Source organism: Osmerus eperlanus, chromosome 11 (genome assembly GCF_963692335.1).
Source record: "Osmerus eperlanus chromosome 11, fOsmEpe2.1, whole genome shotgun sequence".
NCBI lineage: Eukaryota > Metazoa > Chordata > Actinopteri > Osmeriformes > Osmeridae > Osmerus > Osmerus eperlanus.
In genome coordinates, this window is record NC_085028.1 from 10579941 (window position 1) to 10605192 (window position 25252).

General features: G+C 42.2%; 1 protein-coding gene across 1 annotated transcript in view; it reads right to left on the bottom strand.

The window, feature by feature from the left end:
- sez6b (seizure related 6 homolog b) overlaps positions 1-25252 on the bottom strand; it is a 62029-nt gene that overhangs the window by 8356 nt on the left and 28421 nt on the right. Inside the window, exons 2-9 of the mRNA XM_062473453.1 lie at positions 23666-24406; positions 22697-22830; positions 12236-12428; positions 5246-5431; positions 4195-4363; positions 3098-3264; positions 2804-2998; positions 2545-2683 (exon numbers count right to left, since the gene is read on the bottom strand). Coding sequence (XP_062329437.1) covers positions 2545-2683; positions 2804-2998; positions 3098-3264; positions 4195-4363; positions 5246-5431; positions 12236-12428; positions 22697-22830; positions 23666-24406 — 1924 coding nt within the window. The remainder of the gene's footprint in view (positions 1-2544; positions 2684-2803; positions 2999-3097; positions 3265-4194; positions 4364-5245; positions 5432-12235; positions 12429-22696; positions 22831-23665; positions 24407-25252) is intronic.

The window sequence follows — 25252 nt, forward strand, 5'->3', positions numbered from 1 at the left end:
CTGGGACAGAGATCTCTGCTTTAGCACAGGGAGGATTTACAGCGTAAAGGAAATGACTCAGCCAGAATGAAGAGACATGAAACCTCTTTCCTGTCTCTAATTAATCACAAGTGGCGCCTGATAAAACTCATTAAAAGGCAAGAAATGGGACTATAAATCACTTTGGAGACAGCTGAAATCCAGATAGAATATAGGGAAATCAATTCAGAAACGGACTATATTTATTATCATGTATGTTTACGGTAATGGCATTTATAATTCCAATAGGGACAAAAAAGAGCAGCTAACCCCCATAACCTTCCCGGCTGTGAAGTAAAATAAACGATTAAAGTGCATAGATATTCTGATCTTTTGGAATGAGAATTAGAGTTTTTCTTTTAACGAGAATAAATACTCTCACGGGTCACTGGTGTGGATACTCATGGGGCTACTTCCCTAAGAAGAGTAAACACATTTACACCTACAATGCTTTACGTCTACTCAGGTGTAGGAAAAAAAAGATCTGATCAACAAAAACCTCACACCTGCTTTAAGGGCAAGCCAGACAGAGAAATGTTGTCGGCTTGGAAGGGTCATATGTGTTAAATTAAACAAGCCTTTGCATAGCCTCGCCTTGCATGTGCGCAGAAAAATCAATCATGCTTTCCAATTGCTGACACTAATTCAATTTAGTTTAATCTGAAAAACAGGCTCAGCTTGGCTTGGCCCACAGGCTCAGCTTGCTCCCTGTGCCTTCAGAAAGCATTATTCTTAACGGCTCTTGATCTGCAATGGCATTTTCTCTTCCCAAAGTGGTGAGAGATAAAGAAAAGTCTTGCGTTTGTGCTCAGAATACCATCCAACAATACAATCCATTTTGACTTGCAAAGTACAATATATAGAATTTCACACTTCCATGGACTGTTATATAATTGTGTACATATTTGGTTCCTTGTGAATGGCTTATGATTTACATACGACCTAGCAGCAACAATTCTTACTGAGATTGACATGTATGGGGCTTCTTAAGTATGGTTGTCTGAATGTACAGTGCTATTTATGTTTGTATACAGTATACTTGTATATATGTGTCATGAGAAGGCCAACATCTATATTTTCCATCACTGACGTTTACTCACTGAATACATACATCTGCAATATAGACAATCACCAGCTACCATGCATAAGTCTTCAATCACAATTTCCATATGCAATGCATTGAATATGTAAAAGCTACCATCTTTGGTTCACAACCTCGTCACAATGCCCCACTAGCTAGATTAGGCTAGACTAGGCTGAATGAAGGAATCAGTCGTCATTAGAAATGGTGTTACTCAGTGTTCGTACCAGACGGCACTGATGAATTATTATGGGGCGAGTTAGAATGTTCTCATTACTGCAGTGGAGGGTTCCGTAACCTCAGGAATGAGCCTGAGGCACATAGAGCCTGTTGTTGGGTGGTAAAAAGGGGAATGTCAGTACAGCAGACAGGCACGCAACACAGGCTGGTGCAATGGCAGAAGCTAAGCTTCCAGGGTCTGACTACAAGTCCAGAAGGATTACAACAGGACTTGTGTGATCTGCTTTTAGCAGTAGACAACGACAAAAAAAATCTCTTATTTGACCGTGATAGTGAAGAAGGATTAGGGCTGAACACGAGCTGCATTAAGAACACAGTGCACACATACGCTCAATTTCTGTCACACACATGCACACAGAACGCACGTGTCACTCAGTCCTCTCAGTGACCAGGAAATTCATTATTGTGACAGCATTGTGTATTGAACTTCGAGGGATGACAGTTCTAACAATACAACCAGAGCAGGAGCCAGAAATACCAGAGAAAAGCGCGGAGAACAAGGAAGGATACGTATGCAAATGAGTGGTTCTTAATTAAAGAAGCCGAATGATTGCGCGCATGAATAATCTATCAGGTCCTGACATGGCAGCATCTTCTGTTCTCCCGCCGTACCTGACACCACTATCACAAAGAACACTCGCTTCCCTGCTTGACATAACAGACTTGGGGAAAAAAACAACCTTCAGCTGAACCCTTCTGAAATAATTAGTTTTCTCATAAACTAGTAATTAACCTTTGTCTGGTCGTACTTATGTGTCTCATCCAAGTACAAAAAATGTTCTTTTGTCCTTTGCCTTTTCTATTGATGTGGTTCAACCAGTCACAGAGGATGGCTTTTAACACCTTTGATTTTTTTAGCCAGGTAACGATCTAAAGCCAGGTTCACATAGAGTAAGATGCTAAACATGAGGAGAGAGAGGATTTGGATCACTTCAAGATATGCTTCTACAAAAAAATGACTTGTGATACAATTATTCATTATCAAACATTATCTTCTACACACAAAAAAATCATTTTACTGTCTTGTGTGCACTCAATGTAGGTCAGTGACCACTCCAGTGAGCTTTGGAAAGACACAATCAAACTCACACAAAAGCACAAAAAGTGGGCACTGTCTGTAGCTCAGACGCTGTCAGTGATGACTCAGTCAGTGTGCTCTGGTAGTCTTCTGGCTGAGATACACACTCCTGCTCAGATGTACCTACACTTGGATGTCCAGCATGATCCTCTTGTCCTCCTCCACATGGATGCCCCAGATGCAATCCTGCCCCTTGTCATAAGCCTCAGGCCAGTTAGGGGATAGGACCACCCCTGCAGAGTCTGTCATCTCTCCACTGCACACAGCTGCAACACGTACAGTACACACACACGCATGCATGCACACATGTTAGAGAAAAGAACAGCAGACAGCCAGAAGACCCACAAAATCATACAAAACCAACAGAGAAGACTTATCTCACACACCTCTACAAGCCGGCTCTGTCTCATTCCATTGGGGGTTGCTGGGGTCCATGCACTCGATGATGACCGAGCCCTGCTCCAGTGTGTAGCCAGGCTCGCAGGTGAACTCCACCACTGTCCCCACCGCCCAGGTGCTGTCACTGCTGGTGAAGTTCCCATACTTGACAAACGGCTCGTAGCAGTGACCGGCCGCATACGCTGAGAACAGTTGGAGGATTGGGGTTAGGTTGAGATTTTGATCCATTGCCACCCTATTTGGTGGACTAATGTATGTAGGTCTATGGAGAGGTTCTATACCTTGGTATCTGATGGCGACGCCCGTGGAGGTTCCGGAAGCGTCCGTGGTGAGTTCTATGAAGAGGTGTCTGAACGTGCTCACCAAACCCTCGTTGGGGAGGTATTCCACCTCGTACGAGTCGTACATGGTTGGGGAGTCGATGCTGTTCCCGTTTTTGATCATCAACCTGAAAGCCCAATGCAAGTCCTAAACTGCAGCTTTATTGTGCAGCTCACTTTGTCAAATAACTTTGAGCCATCTGGACTTCTGCCATTAATTCAGAAAAGCACCAGGAATATAATAACAGAGGACTGGCTGATTTTCATAAAAGCTAATGATATCACTGTTAGTGAGCTCTGCTGCTAGTGCTTGGTGGTAAAGTACCTGATAAAAGTTCATGAGAAAATAACTTTAATTCACAATTTTCTTCTCCCTGCCTTCCCCACTCTCCTTGAATTAGACAAGGGGAATCGTCTTCTTGACATTCCTCTCTCTGTTTCTTCCAAGTGTGTTTCACTTTCTCAGACAGACACACAGATGTTCTCTTCATTCCAAAGATGAGACAATGCCCTGAAGTGTAACTAAAGAATGGTTTTCTAATGGCTCTCTGACAGCAGCACCCGAGCCTTGGGTGGGATCTTGTGTCCAGCTGTCACATAGCTGACAGTACGAGTCTGACAATCCACTGAAGCGCTCCATCAAAACCAAACCAGCTAATCTGAAGGATCATCTTTATTGGTGGATTTTTTGTTCCTTTTTCAGCACTGACATACCTTCTTGAGAATTACCATATTATCAAATGGTATTCAATATTATTACTACATGTTGTCATTACCACATCACATAATTGCCCTGTTAAAAATGTAATAGAAATTATAGTTGTAGCGAAGCTTGTCAATGTCATTAAGATGGAGGTTGCCTAGATTGCACGAACATAACAATTAAATACATCTTTCATGCTACATGCTCATTCATTATTATACTTTATTTAGAGTCCCTACGCTAGTTAGTCAGTGAACTTACTACCTACCTACTTTACCGCCTTCAAAAATATGTCCATAAACTCTCATTTAAAGTGAACAACTCATACAATAATGTAATGACTGTGGCCCCTCACCTGTCATCGTCTTCGGCGAGGGCCACCTTCTCAAAGTGGACGTGAAGCCGCTGTCCCTCAGGGGCCTCCAGCAACCAATGGCAGGTAAGGTTGTTGCTGTAGTTGCTCGGAAAGCCGGGTGACACGATACGGCCGACTGTGGCATTCTTGACCATGCCACCGCAAGCAGCTGAAAGGGAGAGAGAGAGAGAACATTTTGAAAAACCAAAGAAGAACAAGAAACATAGAACAAAATAAATGAAGAAAGAAGGAAAGAACCAGAGAAAGGAAGAAGGAAGGAAAGAGGCAGGGGATTAATAGGAGTAAAAGCAGAGGTCTTGGCAGTGGTTCAGGTATTGGTATCACAGGAGATCAGGGAAAGGTTAGGGCTGCAGACAAAGCTTAATTAAAGCTGAGCAGGTGCTTTTGCCCTGTGGCACGGTGCCCATGCTTCAGTAATCAGACCCCGACAGACACCCGCAGAGCTCTAAAGCGACCAGACCAAATCAGCATCCAGCGCTCTCCCTCCTCCCACACACATATAGACACATCATTTAGAATATGGAATGGAGACCCTTGCATGCTTAAAATGAACGATTATTTGTAAAGTAGACTTTTGACATGGCTTCTTACTATTCATCATTGGGGAACAATGCAAAACTGCATTCTAACTGTGATTAGAAAACTAAACTAAATCTTCTCCCCAGAATTACTGTGCAGGTAAAGGCAACACTCTCAAGGTTATATTCTTTGATGCCATTCCACACTGCTTTTGGAGGGGATTTTGTTTAGGATTCACTGCCAACCAAACCAAACAGTGAATCCCAAAATGATCAAAAATCCAAGTCATGTGTGAGTAGGTCACATTGTATAGATTAATTCCTCCGCAGAGTCTCAAGACACACAGAAACACATGGCACTCTAAAGCGGATACTTTATCTACGGTATTTCCGATTCATGAAGCCAGGACGATTTCCTAAGTCACACAGCTTTTACAGCACACTGTAAAAAGGTCCTTTGCTCCGGTTATCTATAATATAGTTAGGAGGAATGTCGTAGCTGTCGCACTTACCTAGGCACCGTGGTTCATTGCCGCTCCAATAGGGGGTGCTAGCGTTGCGACAGGTGAGGGTATTGGGGCCCTGTAGCTGGTAGCCTATTAGGCAGGAAAAGTAGGCCTCTCCCCCTGAGTGCAGGCTGCTCACCGACACATCCCCATAGGCCGGACGTTGAGGGAAGGTACAGCTCAGCACAAAGGCTGGGTGGGGCAGACAGAGAGAGACAGAGAGAGAGAGACAGAGAGAGAGAGAGAGAGAGAGAGAGAGAGAGAGACAGAGAGAGAGAGAGAGAGAGAGAGAGAGAGAGAGAGAGAGAGAGAGAGAGAGAGAGAGAGAGAGAGAGAGAGAGAGAGATAGTTTATATACTGAAGCATTTGTAGGCTACTGTGACTTTACTTCAACAGAGATTTAGCAATCATTTTACATAACAAGGGCTGCAAGGATTATATCCAGGCTGGCCCACAAGTGACCATTACTCTATTACAACCAACAATCGTTCTTCCTTCATCCTCCAGGTGTTTTTGGCCATTCGGAGCAAAGATATTTCTGTTAGTTCATCTGATCTTTCTATAATTGTTGCTGCTTTATTGTGCACCGCTGGTTTGAAAAACGGCTTTGGGACCATCATATTGATTTTGTGTAGAGAAGACATCGCTGTGCCTCGGGTGAGAAAATATGTACAGGGCTTAAAGAGGACAATAAATCATAACCTTTGACCTGCCACAGCTCTGTCACGCTTACTGTTGAGGACATTTCTGCTCAGATAACAGAGAGATAAACAGAATGTGGTACATGAGTATGTCTGCATGTACCATCACCTATTACAGCAACACCCTGTTACCATTAACAATTGCAGATGGCAACGTCACAGAGACTTAATTTTTATTATTGTCCTGGTGCCAGAATGTTTCCCTAGGGAGGAACACCAGGCAGTGCAATAAAGTGCCTGGCTCCTGAGGTCAGGCAGACAGAAGTTAATGGCATTCCTCCAAGAACACCCAACCAAAATAACCTGCATGTAAAATACACCAAAATGAGCACATATCTGTAACGTGTTACTTGGTTACACTTGGTTTGCAGTATCTTGACCCTTTTCCTTACAGAATAAAAATAATAAATAATAATATGTTACATTTTCATAGCGCCTTTCCCCGAGCTCAAGGTTGTTTAAGCGCCATCTTCTTTCATCACATTTTGTTTGGGACACCTACGTGAGTGAGAAAAGCCCTGTAATCCTAGGATCCCTGCTGACTAGGTGGTAGAGATAGAGACAGCTATTCAGAGGGGAGGAGGTGGAGGAAGAAGGAGGATGAGGGAGCAGGAGAGAGGGACCTGTCATTCTTAAGGAGAGCCTGCTGGGGCTGAATTATCCCCCCGGAAGAACAACAACAAGTAAAGGCAGGAAGCAGAGCAGTACAGTGAAATTGAGAGAAAGAGCGACGGGGCCTGCTGACTGCTTTCTAATCTTTCCACAGCGCTCCTCTTTCAGAGTCAATGAGCCAATGAGTAGGGCCCAGACACTCCCCCGGCCATCCATTTTATTTATGCTTTATTGCGGTTGCGTATCAGCGCAGCGGGGCTTGGGGCCGAAGGCGTGGGGGTGTTGTTACAGCATTATCACCCTGTCGTTCTTGGTTCTATTAAACAAATACAGAGGGGACACTGGACGCCAGCCTTATAGAGAGACATAAGACCCGCTTATACTAAATCACTGGCACTTCCAGCTCTGTCTCCTCACTCCACACTCCTTGGTGTCATGCTGAAATGTGTGCTGAGGGCTCAACTAATGGAGATGGTTTCACTGGGGCTATAACCTTGTAGCAGCAGCTGGCGTCAGAGAGATTAGCAGACGTCCTGGCTATCAAGAAATGGTTTTCAAATGTCTTTAGGAGCACCACAATAATTTATTGCAAATTATGTGTGGCACTCTTGGGTACCGTTGACTTGTTGTAATGTCGAGGAAAATACCCATTGAGGACGCCTATCACAGAGACTGTCCAGCTTCTTCTTGGTTAACTGATCACAAACCCAGTAAGGTAGGCCTTAATCTTATGTAGACTTTGGCCGTCATCCCTCAATGGCAAAATGGTGGACACTTTACGGCAATACTTTGTTTTTTATACTTTGTAGCCTATAGTTTCCCAAATTGCACAACACTTTGAAATTGTATATAGTAAAGAAAATATATAAAAAAAGGCTTTTGTGTCCCGCTTAAAAAGCCTTCAGATGAACATGCCAGGTTGGTAGTGACACACAAACTAGCTGAGCGCAAGAGACAAAACAATACTTGACCTAGCAAATCCCACATTTTGGTGGATTGTCATTGTCCTGCTGTAGCCAGACACGCTTATGTGGCTGCGAGAAAGGGAAGTGACACGTGACGTGCTTGGCTCGGCGTCATCTCGCTCTCGAGTTTGCCCGCTAACAGAGACGAATGGTCTATTAAGTCTCCTGTATTTTACATGACCAGATGAAAGATACATCCTCCTTCATGCCCTGACATTAATTATGAAGCACAGAGGGGATTCATTTGTGCTTGGCTCATCAGAGCTCATTGAGAATAACGATCTGTGACAAGCTCACTCAGAGAGCACATTGGCATATGGAAAAATCTCTTTTAGTGATAAGTTTGGATTTCACGCTGCGATAGTGTCAAGCATAAGAATTTGTAGGTTGGGATGCAGGCTTCCCACTTGCAGTCACTGCTTGCTCAAGGGAACACTCGTCCCACCTACTTCATGTCTACTTAACAGGTTTCAACCAGTGAGGATTGATTATGCTAGCCTATTGTTGGCCCCCATGTTGATTTATATGCTAAATATTTTAAAATAGATGATATTGATACTGATGCATGCCCCATGTAGTCTGAGGTCTGGGTTCAAATCCAGCCCAAGCCCTTCACCGCATATCATTCTCTCTCTCTCCCACGTTTCCTGTTATCTCCATAATTACTGTGTCTGTCAATAATTTAAAAAAAGCAGTAATGCCTCTAAAAACATATATAAAAAACGACGTTTCAAAACACAAAGCATTGATCGTCCATATGTGTTGTTTGGTTGGCACTTCCATAAAAAATTACCCAAAAGGTTGATAATGTTTCAGCTGTATCACAACCGATCACAAAGCCCTTTGTCACATCAAGTCACATTGTAAGAAATATCATTTGTCATATGACTTTTGGTCTGCTGTTTTGATGTAGCATAATACATTTAATGATGGGAGACAGTTAAAGTAAGGATTGGATGAGGCTCATTATTGCAATGAACAATAAACACAGACAAAGCTGTATACATTCTCCTGAGACGCAAAAACCCTTGTTTCCATGGAAATAACATCAACACCTTCTATTTTAAAAGCTATACAAAGTGGCAAAACACAAAGGTAACAATTTGGCAAGCCCTGGTTTCATCACAAGCGCTGGTTTCATCACGTGTTGTGTCACCTTTAAGCTTCAAATTTACAGTCGAATCTAACACATGGTCAGTTCCAGCAGAATATAATGAGTTGCTGAAAAACCCAGTGATTTTCATGTAACTCGCAAAATCCAACTTGTAGTACTTGCTAATAACAATGTATTCCTTTCCCTGTAGTTCACAGACAATCATGTCTTGTTCTTTTCTGACACGCTTACTTACTTAATCCAGTTTGCAGCTGCAGCAATTTAAGCAATGTATTTCCTATTAAAGACTAATATGGAGGTAATTTAATTGAGTAAATAATCTATTCTGTCTCCTCTAATTAGCTTAAGGAGAATCATTTAACTGTAATGACTTTTCTATAGTAGAGATGGTCACTATTACTGGAAGAGGAGTCATAAAGGTCATTAAACACATCCAAGTTTGAAATCAATTTCTCACACTTGAGTGATTTTCATCCAATAAGGATTATGGTGAGACTAGCCCCTGCATCACAGAGCACCATCTTGCAGAAACCAGATTGTCAGAATACAGACTTTCAGGAATATCGTTTGAAAAGCAACATTTGAGAAAACTGGAATACTTGGACTGCTAGTGGAGATGGAGGGGCAGTGATCTCATGATCTAGTGAAAAACAGCTGGTATGAAACTCACATTGCCCTTCACTGACATGCAAAAGCCATTACTATTATTAACACTGATACCAATATCCTAGTGCATTTTTCTTTCTTTTTTGACATTGGTTTCTGGTTTTAAAATCGAGCCAAGTTACGACTGGTTTTCCAATGGACTATGCCCTCCATCATATTTCATCCGTGGATTAATTGAGATGTAGTATTTACTGACGGGAAACGCAGGCAGACAAAGAGCATCATCTGCCAGTTGACAAACGGCAGGGGAAGACGGACGTTCGAGACAGAGAGAGGAAGGGAGAGAGGCGATGCGTTATATTCCTTCCGATCAATCCACGAGGGCAAAAGGGCAGTGACACACAGATGTTGAGCTTGTGTGTGTGTGTGTGTGTGTTAATGTGTACGTGCATGCACCTACATGTGCTGACAAAGGTCTTGGATAGTTCCTCGCTCTGTCATTGATTCAGACCCTCACTGGACAAGCACTGCCGTCTCAGTCGGGGAAAACAAGTACCTACTATTAAACTGAAATGTGACAGAGGCAGCAGCTTGGCACCCCAGCTCTGGAGACTGCCTGTGGGGCTCTGAGACGGGGTGATGACACACACAGATGTGACTGTCAAGACTGAAGCCTTGCTGGGGGTGACAGACTCATGGGGATGGATGATTGTTTTGACTTAATTCTTGTTTTTCATCAAATGGCTTTCTCTCTCCCACTAGCTCGCTCGCTCACTCCTTTTGTTTCTTCTCACTTTCACTCAGTCACTCATTCATTCACTCACTTAGACCGCAAGGGTGAGAACACTGTAGAACATCACTTCCCAGTGTTCTGCTTTCAAGTGAAGCCGAACAGAAATGCAAGATGAGCTATTTTTGTTTGAAGCATTTTCTAATGAACAGCTGCCAAAAGGAGGTTTTGGAACAAGCTCTTAATTGTCCACTTAAATCTTAAAAATGTGTTCAAGTAAGTGCTTTAAGAATGTTCTATCACCTCAAAGTTCTGTCTTATTGGGTTTCTGGTAAAGACAACCTTGCCTGTAATAAATGCTGACTTAAGTTTATTACATACTGAGTTGAAACCATCTGCATCCTATTTCAGCTTTCAGAACTGCAGGACAAGCTACTCCAATCACTGTGTCTCTTTGCCAATAAATATATACGCCAGAAATAGACTTGCAAAAATAGCAGTACTGAGAACAAATATAGATTGCTTGAAGTATTTGTTCAGTAGCAGAGCAGGAGTTTACGTAGTTTGACACTATCACACATTGAAAGAGAGAAAGTGACAGAGAGAGTTAGAGAGAAAGACACAAGGAGAAAAAGGAAGAGAATATAGATAAGAGATTATCTGCAACCAAGTTTACCCTAGTGGAGTAATAATATTGTATTTAATTTGAAAGACATGAAGAGTGCACAGGCATAGGATGGGGGAGGTGATGGGGGAGGTGAGAGAGAGGGAGATGTGGAAAGAGAACAAATAAATAAAGAAGGAAATAAATAAAGGGAGAGCGGGGGATAATGTCAAAAAGAAAATGGGAAATATAGAAGTTGTAATCCAAGAATGTCCTTAACTTGTCATTTCCTAATCAGTCTGAGAAACACAGTAGTCTAGCCAGGATCTGGCATTTGTCAGGATTTCATTGGTTTCAAGGTTTTCAGTCAAATTTGGCGGGTGGGTCAATCTGCTCCTCCTTAGTGGAAAGGAGCCCTGTGGGGTTCTCTCCCTGCATGGAGTCTGATTACAATTACTTCTGTCTATGATGGAGGTTTTCGGCTATCATCAAATTCTAATCTCAGTTAGCTGCTACAGGTTATGTCAATCCATGATTGCATGATGATCATCATGAATTTTATGAGCAGGCTTCAAAGAGGGTTTGCATGATGACAAACATGGTTTGCAGAAAATGTAATTGAAACTTTACCAAACTTTACAGCACACTGTGGTGCATTGCTGCATAGTGGCACATGGCAAACAGACCTTGTTAACAGCCATCATCATTATCTCACAAGACTGCGTATGCTTTTCATTTATCCTCTGCATGAGCGAGGTGAAGCCATCAATGGTTGTGCTTAGAAACAGGAAGTTATTACAGGCAATATGTTGCCATACTCTGTCAAACACAGTACAGTGTGTATCATGACTATGTTCCTTAATAGAGGACCTCTCACATTTTCTGGTGGCATATGCCACCCACACACTTCCCTGGGGGAGAGATGAAAAGAAGGGAGAAATATGGAGACATTATGGCTACGGAGAACGGACGGGAAGCATGAACATTTTGCATGGCATTCAACAAGTTCTCTTTGCACTACAATAACACCACGCGTCATTAGTTCCTAAAGACAAAAAGAATCTGGGTTAGGAAAAAATAAACAAAATCATGTTATTACAGTAATGTTTAAATAGGCTCATAACCTTTCCAAGACTATTAATTCTCCTTTTGAAATATCTGGTTGAATACAATTAGAAACAGATTATCACAGCAATTTGCCCATCTAATTACACGGCCAATTGACAACTGTTGTCATTTTCAGGCTGACATGAACACGTTATGTTGACAAGAGAAAACAGGTGCGGAGGAGGAGTTGGGCCAAATGTGCAGATGGAATTGGAGCACAGAGGGCATAAGTCATTTATGTTTCTTCCATCTGCCTTTAGTGACAGGCAGGGAGTAGGACTCGCCAGCAATCAAGGTAGCTGGTCCACTGTTGGTGTAATGTAGTGTTTGTATCCTGTGCATGGTCTAAGCTAAACTCAACTGACATTCATCTCCATCTTCTCCAAACTGCAACACCCTTGACACCCGTGTTTCGTTTTTTGACTTGTCACAATTATAGCAGTTCTTCTTATCTGTTTGCAATGCAGGTATTGTGACATTGCTTGTTGGTTGCTGACCTAACCACGTGGCATTCATGTGCTCGTTGCCGTATTACGAATGTGCTGTCTGGAACGCACCTTGGTAGCGTAGCAGGAGGGAGCAGGCGGTGTCCTGCCGTGCGCTGTGGAAACGGAGGGTGATCTGGTTGCTGTGACTCCGTACCACCAGACCCTTCATCAGGATGGACTCGTTGGCCAACATGACAGGCTCCCTTCCTCCCAGGTCTTCAAATGTCACTCTGTCACCCTCGGACAGACTCACGTTCATAATCTGGGGGTGAGAGAGGCAGAGAAAGAGAGACAGAGAAAGGGAGAGAGGACTGGTTCAGCAATGGAGACACACACTTGAGGTGGGCCGGGTGGGTACGACGATCAGAAGCCAATATTAGAGGACGTCTGTACATGTGTATGTGATGACACACAGCCATTCCCTGTTCTAAGTAGACGTGCTGCATACTGTACAGCATTTGAGAAAATCACTTTGCCAAGACAAATAACCAACATTTCGACAGAGATATTTATGGGATCAGAAAGCACATCAGTGACAACAAGTGATAAGAACAAACGCTACTATGTGTTGTGATAAACCGTCTGTTTTCTCACCTCATGATAATGGGGATTACACAGTCGCTTAGCTTAGTGGCAGGAGCACACCTATCCCCCCACATAAAGATTCCCATCATATGGGCCACACATCCTGTGAGATATAGCTCCATGTCTCTCCGCTGGGTTAACACATGTAAAACCACTTAAAAGATATCCCTTCGTCTCTTTCACCACACACTAGATGGAATCAGTTAGCCCGTCCCCAGCCGAGGAGACACATACAGTATGAGTAGCTATTCAGTACTTGGCACTTTTACATCTCGGAGGAAGTGAAAAAGTGTCAGGGTTATGTTTTTAGGGAATGAAAGATCTGGCAAGTTCTGAGTCTGGGCTATCAGAATGCACTGCTGTGTGGTGCGGTTGACAGATCCTGGGCTTGACCTGTGAGTGAAGGAATACCACTGTCTTGTGCAGCCTGGTTTTCCTCAGGGGAATTGACGTAGCAGTTAGGGCAACGAAGAAAATGAAAGCCAGCAGAACGAGAAGAATTGGATTGACCTGGGTCAAATGGGAGAACAAAGAATGTGAAATATGCCCTGTCCAAGCTGCCTGGTTGCAGTGAGCGAGGACGACAGGAGGGACAGTCGGACATGGGTTTATTAAGTGTGTGCAGACAGGTAGCAGACAGTAGCCATCACTCACTCGATGGCTGTTTCCCAAAAACACATTAAAAGACTGAAAGACTGATTTCCATTGCACTACAGACTGAGTTTATTTGTCCAAAGCAACAGGGACAATGTTCTTCATTAATTTGGGATCTACCATCAGCATGTCATGTACATGACCAAATATCAAGATGGAGCCATGCACAACACCAACCTATAACAGAATGTTAATGGATTCATGAACAGGCTAGTGGGTAATACACAGCCAGACAAGGGGCATCACTGAGTAATCACATTATGCAGAGCACCCCATGATAATAAAGCAATTCCATAACATTGAGAGACTTAATCCAATTTGTGCTGGCACGAGTCCCAAACCCCTACAGTACCTCAAACATGCATAATCCCCAAGATGAATACACACGTCAGACTGTAAGAACAACCACAACAATGTTATTGCTTAATTAACATGCAATCACAAGGTCAACAGCACCTTAAAATACCAATTATACCTTAATGTTAAAATGACCAAGGGGTAAACAAAATGGCACCGTCAATGAATAGCCTATTTATTTATTTTACTCAACATAAGTGTGGCATACCTTGGAAAGAAAATATAATACAACAAACTCAATAAAATCATTCTGCCATCTGATCTTTTTTTCAGGACTTTTTGGTAGAACCCAAATTCATGTACCCTACAACCACACCTTGTACCATGAGAGAAGGTGACAGTGAAGTATGGGATCCACATATTGACTGCAAGGGTTCATATTTTACTATTCTTTTCCTTACTTTTTGTGATTCAAGCCACTAGCTAATTGCAGTATCTAGCCAAAACATCCCTAGTTGACATTACAACCATATAGGCTAATTAGGCAGAATGGCAATACTACAGCTAGCTAAAACAACTTGATTCATAAATGATCTGTGGATGGGTAGTAGTCGTGTTATAACTTAACTAGCTACTTATTTAACTTGGTCAGAATAACATTTTAATTTGCTTTACATTGAAGTCAAGAAAAACTGAAATCTGTGTTCCTGACAGACGTGTTATGCATGTGTAACATGCAGTATACAGAGGGAGTCAAAACATGTTAAATAATAATAATGTTTGACATTTTACTGGCTCTGGTTATATTTAACAAGGTCAAATTGGAAATGTAATTAGATGTATTGGTTTTAAATTCTTTCATTTATTAATTTGAATAGAATAATTAATTAGAATCCCAATTAAATGTATCAAACTACTCCATGAAATGTATTATATTTCTCAAATCTCAATTAAGTGATTTAAACCAATTAGTTCAGCAATTTTAACCTTAAGTTGGATTCAAACAATTCAATTGATTCAAAAACTTTATTTCAAAGAGAATAGAGAATTCAATTACGTAATTCATACCACTGATAACAACACTGTTTCTTTTTTAACATGTTTATGAATGAAGAGCATCTTCAATTCTGTGTTCATGAGAGGGAGCATGAGAAGGGTGTGTGTCTGTATGCATGTGTGAGTGTCGTAAATGTGACACTACCACTAAACAAAGCAGCTTCCTTTGTCTTCTCCCCCTCCCATACACACACACACACCCAAGTACATGATACTACCAACAACATGTAGCAACATAGAGCACCCCCAGCCTCTAACTAATGTTCTTTGTCCTCCTCTCAGGCTCCCCATGGTGTACAGTGCTGCAGGAAAGAGAGACAGAAAACAAGAAGGAGTCTACTCTAATTAGGTGGCTCATCCCCTATCTTAGTGGCCCACTTCTGTGTGTGTGTGTGTTGGTATGTGTATCTACGGTACAATATATGTGTGTGTGTGTGCGTGCATGTGAGGCTTGCTAATTAAAAGTACTGATTAAGAGGAGGTGAGGAAATGATCGAGCACTAGACAGAACATCTGTTCCAGACAGAAGAGCGGGGCCATGGTAAGCAGAGACAGATATAGGAAGAAACACAGACGTGGTCCCTCCCGCCCCACAGAGGGGGCTGCCTGTGCGGAAACTAGCATCATCCACAGTATTTTGTATTAAGGAAATGTCTGAGCCATTGGATGAAGCAATACTATTCTAGATTCTATTCGAAGAGAGACCTGTGGAAATAAAGATCAGTGTATCTGATAAGGAAAAAATAGGCTTCCTGGTTAGATGTATACAACTTCAGAGAGGATCATAGACCATTTTAGTGGTGTGTTGCTGCCACATCTACTGATGGAGAGAGACAAGTCGGAAATTATGTTTAACACAGCCAGCCTACTCTCTTGGCAGAGCATGCAAAAGGAAGCACTAGAGGTGGGGAAAAAAATCTTGCATTCGTCTGTAGTCCTTGAAGTACCCAACAGTCCCTCTCTGAAGCCAGATGAACAACAGAGAAAAGCACTTTAATTACTTGGCCTCTTTGAAATTAAATTGAACATTGTGTCAGATTCAGCTGAGTCAGTCTTATATTGGAGCCCTTTTGTATTCCAACACAAGAGTAATCCTTGTTCCAGGGGTAGCTTTAATGTCGATCTGTAGGAGGTCATCCTGGCTGTACCACACAAAAAATGAAGGCCAAGAGCTAAGTGCTTGTACTGTACATCTGTAAAGTAAGAAGCTCAGAATGGCAAGAAAAAACACACTTTGCACTCACAGTCATGAGAGAGACTATGTAAAGACTTCTGGAAGCTAAAATGTCAATTTTATGCTAAAACCATGTGGTGATGTACTGTATGTATTTGATTTTGTAAGATAAAGTCTTAAGTTGCAGATAATTCAAGTTGTATGTGAAAAATTCCGCTAGTGGGTGAGATGGGGCAAAGGAAAGCCAAAAATGCTCAAAATAAATGGGAGTAAACTACAACGTAAAATAGCCATATGGTAGAGTTTTGTTCTTCCCATCATTAGTTTCCTCCTGTGACACAACACATTCACATGCTCTCCTTGTCTCCATTTAACTCATTTTAACAGTCACCTCACCTAGCTGAACGCCAGTCGCTAAAATTGGTTTTATGCAATATGCCCGAGTGAAGCTGGAGAATTGTGAAGGAAGAATAATGGCAGAGGAAGAAAAGCAAGCAATGTAAAACAACAACAGAAGGTATATAGGGTAAATTAATAACATTTAGATGTGCTGCAGTATACAATATGACAAAGTGGCCTGTTCCATAAAATAAAAAATGTTTACTGTACCAGCATTGTAACAAGAAGGACTGCTAATTGGTTCAATGAGAATATATTGAATTCTCTTATAATTATCAATAATAAGAAAAATACACACATAAATAAAGTGTAGTTTTATCCACCACCACCACATCACCCCCCCCTTGTCACCTTTATCACCATCACCATCTTCATCTTCATCAACATCATTACACTTGCCAGTATCTACTGAGTCTGCATTATGTACTGTATCTGTGTCATTATGGTCAAATGCACTGAAATAAATTGTGTACAACCTGAGTCTTCTATTTCCAGAAAGAAACAAATATTTGTATAATCTTATAGCCTTTCCAAGTCTTAAAACTAAAACAACTTCCCCCAAGATTGATTTAATAGTTTTTTCCTTTTTGTCATACAGAGGTTAATAGCTAACAATATAGCTAGCTTTGAATGGAATGAGGTGAATTATCCTAAGAACACATATTGATTGAACAACTCCTTTCAAGTAGGGTTCAGATGCAGGCTCTATTTACAAGGAGCTATTCTTTCCGTTATTTCAGTCTTTCTTGAGGTAGACTCCACTTATTCAATTTCTTTCAATTCTCTTTATCATCCTCCTCCTCATATTTCAAATTTCAGACTACATTTCAGCAAAACGAGAGCGGGAGTCTACAAAAAGTGACGATTGAAGACTGGCGAAAACCTCAAACAAAAAAAACACACTCATCAAAAGTCTGAGGAGCCGCGGTCTCCTTTAATCATTTAAAAACCTTCAGCTCAGCAGTACTCATAACTGCACATGTGGCTCCTTACAATAAAGCAGTACAAAAGTGCAAGGCAGAGGGATAGAAAAGTAACACACGTTGGGGAAAAAAGGATTTAGTCTATTCCCTTTCAATTTCCCTTTGTCTTTATTTCCCTGTCCTTCCCTCCCTGTGTGACAGAATGCCATGGAGGTGGAGAATGAAGCCAACAACTATTCCCAAATGCTGGCTTTGGTGTCACATGTGTCAGTGAGAGAGAACAGTGCTCACATATGCTACTGTACCTACGCCCCTAGTCATCACATTATACACATGGCAGAATGTGGCAGGACACCCAGGATGTATGCTGACACGTATGCTGACGAGGAAACAAGAAGCACCGAGAACCAAGTTAGACTGCATCTATGTAGTAGTTCCACCTGTTGGAAATTTAGCAGACGCTTTTATCCAAACTGATGTACAATTAGTGAGATCTCCATTTTCAGCCAAACTATGTAGACTGAGTAGTACAATAATATGTCATACTCTGTCAGAAAGTAGCAGCATTGGTCCTAGTCACGGTGGTGTGCGTCAAAAACTACTCTTGCATGTTTGACCATCCTCCTGTCTTAATGGGAAGAGGCCTGAGCTCTGAGTCTTGGGATGCGAGTAGTGTGGACAAGTGGACAATTACATGGTGACCAGAGAGGCTGCGATGCCATCCGAAGTGCATAACTGTGTTTCTCTGTTCCCTGGTGTGATGTTAACAAAGATTCTGGAGGGAACCCGTTGTCATTTCACGTCTTGTAACTTTGTTTTTGAAGGACCTTATGCGCTTATTTGACTGATATCCAGTATTCAGGATAGGAGAGGGAAACAATGACAAGAACATTTTCACGGAAAAAAAGCAGAAAGGGGGAAAATCAATCAATGAAATTGAGAAGACCAAGTTTTCAGGCCAGGAATAGCAGCTGGCTGTAAAGGGAAGACCCGGAGAAGGTGAGGTCTGTCTGACATCAAGATACAAATGTAAAAGAAAAGCAAAAGTGGTTGTCTTTCTTCGACCACATGGGGCTGATGCGAGGCTCTGCTGTCATTCAATGTGTCTGGTTCCTGGCAGAGTGAGTTCATCCCAGTCATGAGGGAGAGGCAGAAGCATTTTATTTTTGGAAGAGAGATGTAGGTGCTCTGCTGGATTATAGCAGAGGGCTTACCCGACACTTTAGACAGAGATAGGGAACATCATTTAAAGTACCAGGACCCTCCAGCAGCCTACTTGGGGCTTATGGGATATTATGGGATGTTCTTTTTTAGCTAGTGACTGTATTGAGGTTAGTGGTCTATGTTGTATTATGTTAGACTTGCTCTGTATTGAGACTTCCTGGTGTGTGAGAGAACTAAGAGCCAAATGTTAAAATGCTCAATACTTATACAGTTATAGTTTAGGTTTTTGTTAAACGTTGAAATAAGAATACGGCCTTCATGGAAATAAGCAAACACGTCAAAAACACAAAGTTGTCTTTGTGGGTAACCCATCTAACTGTTTGGTTTAGAATATATAATAATTTTGGTGTGGCATAAAAAAGGACTAGGCTGTTTGAATACAAACAGAGCGAGTACTTTTGTGGAACCGTTGCATGGACAACCCAAAAACATCTTCCTCCCAAAAGTCAGTGAAATCTTGGCAAGCTCTTGCTATCTATTCAGAATACCTCCTTGCTCTAATCCGCAGATCCAATCTTTTGCCACCTTCGAATTCCCTTCCAGGGAGAGGCAAACACCAAGCGCATGACACTTTTAATACCTGTAGTCGTTTTAGGCATGGAGCTTTAAGCTGCGTGGTTCATTTGAAGGACCTATCATTGCGCTTCTTTGACTGATATCCAGTATTCAGGATAGGAGAGGGAAACAATGACAAGAACATAATTTATCAGCTTTAAGACATCTTAAAACATAATAATTAAGCCATTGTCTACATGTGTTTGGAACTATGAGTCATAACTGACACAATTATTCAGCATATACAGAAAGGCATTTTCAAAATAAAAGTGCAATCTGATATCATATACTGCATGCACTTCTCACACAGGATAGGTAACATTAGTTTCTTTCTCACTGTGTACCAGTTTACAACAAACACATTTCCATGAGGTACACACACACCTACAGGCACACAAACCTGGCTGTGTCTTGTGGCAGGCTATCAGACAGATAAATCCACTTGAGCTGTGTGTTACGGTGTTAGCGATGTAATCAGGTCTTGAGCTTTGATCATGTAATATACCAAACATGCCCCTGGTCTTTTCTAATCTTAAACTTGGTTTCAACACCATCATTTGCATCCAGTAAAGTGTGACCAGCTCTCCCCATCGTTGACTCTGCAGACTTAATGTCGTCCTCTGTCTCAGCGACCCATTAATGAATGAGCCAAAGGCCATAGACACAGAATTATCCCCATGGATGATGGTCATGCTCATAGTGGGCAGCTTCATTCAAAGAAGTTATCTCTAGCTTCCTCCTCTTAGTGACCTTCTTTAATTGACATCAGTGCAGCTGATCACATTTTACAGTTCTTTTTTTCTTGAACATGCATTTAAGTACGGAGATTTAACACTTCTAAATGTATGCCAAAGTGAAACAAGCCTCTCTTCTCTGAAGAAACACTAACATACAACTACATACGAAAGCCTCCTAAACAAATTATATCAATCCAGGCAGAAATTTGATGTCGAACTTTATGGTACGTCTAGTTGGATCTTTAGCTTGGCTTCAGGGAAGGTGAATAGATTTTCTCTCAACGCAATGTTCTGATTCAAGTGTTGGTTGCCTCCCCCTTTAGGGTTTTAAGTCTGAAACACAATAAAAATCCATGTTCTTCCAAGCCCATCTCAGGGAATAACCAAAGCCATAGAGAGAAAAAAGATGTGGATTTGTGATGAACTGAGTGTGAAAACCCACAGTAAGCTGAGTCAAAGCACTGTGCTTACTGCCTAAGCCCTTCAAGGCATCTTGAAAGGTGTATGATGCTGAGAAAAAAATAAAATCAACCAAGGCTGCACAAAAAATGTAGACGTATAAATAAATACTCTGCTCGCATTGCAAAATCATAACCTTTTAAGGTAGCAGGGACCAGAGATGAAGCAAATGACAAAAGTTCATCCCAATCTGTTTCATAGACACTTTATTAGTCAGGAAATGACTGCCATTCGTAGGCTGTCTTGACAGCTATAGTGCACCACAGCTTGTGCTGATGAGTAGCACTATGCCATTATAAAATACCCCTCTAGAGAGTAAGAAAGATAGAGAGGATATATATATATAGAAAGAGAAAGACTGGCAGACAGAGAGAGAGAGATAGAGACAGAAGTGGCCAGGTGGAACACTTGAGATCAGGGCTCACCTCAGGGTCACACCTGTCTTGAAGCCGAGCCCGCTCTCCTGGTGTGTCTCCTTTCACACAACCCCATTTCTTTTCTGCACCTCCTCCTCTCAACCAATTCCCTTTCTCCATATACACCTTTTACCCATTCTCTTTCTCTATTGCCTTCCTATAAATCTTGAAAGACAAGAGTGTGTGAACACACCTGGTCCCATGCACGCTCCTTGCCACAGTCCACCACAAGCTGAGACCTACATTCCCTGGAAAAGTCTGTGTGTGAATTTGAAGTGAGGCTTAAATTAGTTGTGTTATTACTCCGAGTCTTGAGACTTTTCTACTTGGTGTAAAAGTAACCATGGCCTCTTTATTGTCCGCCCCAAGTACAGTCATTATAAAATACTCTGATGCCCAAAGCAACTGTGCCACCGCAGCATGTGTAGGAGGTCACACAATAAAGCTCCGTAAGAAAGAGACAAATGCTGCCTCAAAAAATAATCCAACCCAGTCTAAGAAAAGAAATATCCTTTTTCATGTAGGCTACTTGATCGCAAAAAAGGGGCTCTAAGATTCTGTCAAGCCGCCTGGTCCAGCAAAAACCTTTGAAGTACTTTATTCCACATCATTCCAGAAAAAGAAGAATTGGTATCATGAATGCTAGAAGCACAGGGACATCTGTTGACTATAGAGTAAGGTCTTAAAACATTTTAAGTGTCCCTCTCTGTCTGAATTTTGTCAATCAGCATGATGATGAGGCTCCTTTAATTAGGTAAAGAGGAACTTGGGAGACAGTTCAACAGAAGGGCATTTCAAGAGACCTGTAAACAAACAAAAGCAAGGAGACGGGTAATCCATAAGCAATTCATTAGGAGGTGGAATTGCGCTGTCTGTACATCACTTTGAATAATTGAAGTGAAGAAGAGAGCATTCAGATACATTGTACCTGGCATTAACAAGCCTTGGTAAGGAGAGGACGCCTTGGTACCCACCCCTTTGCTCATCTCTCCCCCCCCCCCCTTACTGAAAATATTAACGTTGTGATGCATCATTGAGGATGATTTGCTGCTGCATATAAATTTTCAGGCAAAATATATTAGCCCGGGCAGCTGGAAGGTCAGCAGGGTAATGGCTATTGTATAGTTTATGAGTGCAGAATGACTAGCTCAGAACTTAATCATTGAGGATGAGCTTATTCAGGTAGAGACAGACTTACTCTTTAAATCATTGAGCCAGCCCGCCAAAGGTCAGTTGCCGTACAATGACAGTAAATAGCGTACAGATGGGGAGGGGAGATCATAATAATTTGTGGTGCTGGGCAGAGGCACTAATAGCCTGGCATCACCAGACCAATTAGCAAATGTGTATTAGTCTGGAACCTCTCAGTTCATTTATGATTTCAAAGGGGTGTTATCAATGGGCCCAGACCCGAATGCCCCTGGACGCAAGTGGATAGAATTGGACACAACCAATCAGAGCAACAAAACGTCATATTGGTTATTTACGCCTCATCGATGCTCCTCTCTAAAGTCATTGTATATAAAACACCTCATATCAGATGAATGGTTGCAATTGGCCCGGTATTTTTTGTCAGCCAATGACTTTTTTAGGGGGTGGGGGGAGTGTGTGTGTGTGGGGGGGCTTTCAGCTGTATTGTGACAGATATAGTGCAGAATGACAGGAAATGTAGGAAAGAGAACATTTCAGGAAATGGCCGAGAATGCTGGGTGGAAATCTGGTTGAATGGGAGGGCGGCCAGAGACCAATCTGCCAGAGCAAATAGACATGAGCTCGCAGATTTGTCTCGTTCTCAGCCACTAAACATTTGCAAATTTTCGTTATTTAAATAGCTCTAATTTATTAAAAGTGGTCAAGGCCTTGCATTGACAGCCATACAACTGATGCACTGCGCATGTTTCTAAATGTGTTAGCATGTGACACTCTGTGATAATTAAATGAAGAAACGAACATCAAAGCAAGTGAGTGATCCACAGCCTCTAGAGATTCAGAGAAGATACTCATTCCGTCTACTACTACCATGGAACTAGATATTTAAAATGGACTCTGACCTGTATCTCCACACCATAGCCCATGTAGACAGTAACAGTGTAGACGCAGTCCTCAGTGGAATAATACCAGGAACCCGGTGGCTGCGGAGTCTCTATGTAGCCATCTGGTGCTGTCAGGTTGAAGTGGCAAGGTACTGCAAAGACAACAACAGAACACAAATAGAAAACATGAATATGAAAGCAATTCTTGCTAAAAGCTTCCTTCCTTAAAAGGTCTCTTGTCAACTTCTGACTCTGAGCCAATCAGAGCCAGACCTCCCCCACAGCGTTACAACACACATACACACACACAAACTTCAACACAACGTCAATCTCCCTTTCTTTCTATCCTTTTCTTAATTTTGTGTTAAGATCGACACATTTCCCCTCAGATGTGTGCTAAAGAATTAGATAAGGTAAAAGGGGTCACCTTGAGGTTTTTTCAGCTTGACCGTCATTCTTTATCTCTTCCTGATAAGCAGAATACACTGGAGACGTTCCTCACAGGAAGAACTTATTAGACCAGTGACCACACACTCCCTTTGCCAACCGTCTCATTAGACTGGCCTCTACTGCATCACCAAATATCAAGGTGACATCATTGTACCCTGAATAGTGATGTGCGCATGTAAGCATGATAAAATATCCCTGCAAAGGATATAACCAATCAATTCTGAGGGGGTGTCTGTGGGTTTGCCATAAATTAAGCTGGGACTCTTCCTCTCTCCCTCCTCTGCCTCCTTGCAATAACAAAGTGTCTGAAGATCTCTTGCAGCAATCTGGGGCCCCCAGCCCCTCACCACTCCAGGAGCTCTTGTCTGAGTGTGTGGAACAGGAATACTAATGTTAGAATTAATTTCAGTCCCCCTTGCTGTTTAGTAACGTGAGATTGCAAAACAAAGCCACAATTGTACATTTTCAGGAGCACAGCATTTTTATACTCACATAAATATCTCAAGTAAATTACTGAGGGTGACAGAGTGGTTTTACCTGGGGTCTGTATGGTGGTGGTAATGGTGGTTGTAGTTATAGTGGTTGTAGTGGTTTCTTCATTCATATCGACAGATATCCGTGGTGACACCGATGAACAGTTGTCAGATGGGATAAGTTCACGCTCTGTCAAGGATTGAACTGTACTCACTGCATCTTTCTCAGCTGGAGTGGTCATGGCAGAGGGAGCAGGGGTGGTTGTGGTTGGGATGTCTAACTGTTGAGATGCAATTGGAGTGGCGAAGTCGGGGGTGAAGGTGCGTGGGGGGGGTGCAGATGTGTGCATGACCTGCGTGGTCAGGATATCCAGGGTGCCATCTCCTCTAACCGGGACAGTCTTTTTTCCATCGGACAGTACCCCGTTCTCAACTCCTGGGTCAACTTGTTTTGTCGCTGTAGATGCTGTAGTAACGGCGGTTGTGGCAACATTGGAGAAAGCCAGTGTATCATGAGTAGAAGGGTCATTTGTGAAGGGAGAGTTCAGGGCTGCCATTGTGGGATCATGGCCCGCTCCCCCACTGTCCTCAAAGTCATGTTGCCTTTCACTGATGGTCTGAGCCTTTTGGGGCTGGTGCACAAGGAAGCCATCAAAAAGAGGGTGGTGGTTGGGGACGTTAAGCGGCGGGGCTGTAGTAAGAAGCTGGTGATTTCTCTCTGTGTCCTGTGTGGTTGGGTAGGGCCCGGCTCCTCTCTGAGACTGGCCACTCTGGGTGAAGGGTATACCATCTTCAGTCAGGGAGCCTGTAAGAAAGCCCAAGTAAAAAAACACATTAGTGACACATCGGTAATATCAACCAATAGAATATTTTTCTATGGGCAACATTTCTATGTGAAAGTTTTTCCATAGCTTTTCTTCTTTTGTGATTTTTCGAGAGCAGAGTTTGAGTAACTGTTAATTCAAGTGTATAAAGCTGACTCATTTATTTGAATGTGAGAATTTATTTACTGTTTTTCTGAATGCTTTAATTGCCAAATTGAGAAATCCATAAGTTAAACCATTAACAATAAGTGTTTGACGGGGGCCATTTAAACCGGTTTAGAAATGATGGAATACATCCCAGGAGGTGCGTACCACGATCAGATCAGTGAAAGCTATGAGCCAGCACACCACAGTAGGCTGATAACGGATTTGCGTCACAACCGGGAACCCGGAACCTCACAAACCTTTGCAGACCATACATCTGTCGCTCCCACTGTTTATTTCATGGCACTGATAAAAATTCAATAAGCCAAGCAGTGGTGGTGCTGCTTACAAACACTGAGCCCTGAGTGGGTTCCAGACACCTTGCTGTCAACAGTGACATTATCATTGGAATCCACACAAAGTAACAGTACTGGAGGCACTAAGAGCACTGATAGCGATGTGGAACCAGTGCTATGAGAGTCATTCTTTGGAAACCCAGGCAGCAGTACCAATAATAATGGCTTTGACACTCCATAATTGCTCATTTTAGTGATCCTGCTCCACCCCCATCCATGTTAATGGGACTTAATGCTCAATCCTGAGCAGATTTAATGAACAAATGTAATGTGTGTAGGTAGAGAGGGTGGCTTTCTTTCTACCCACACCTGGTCAAATCTAATCTG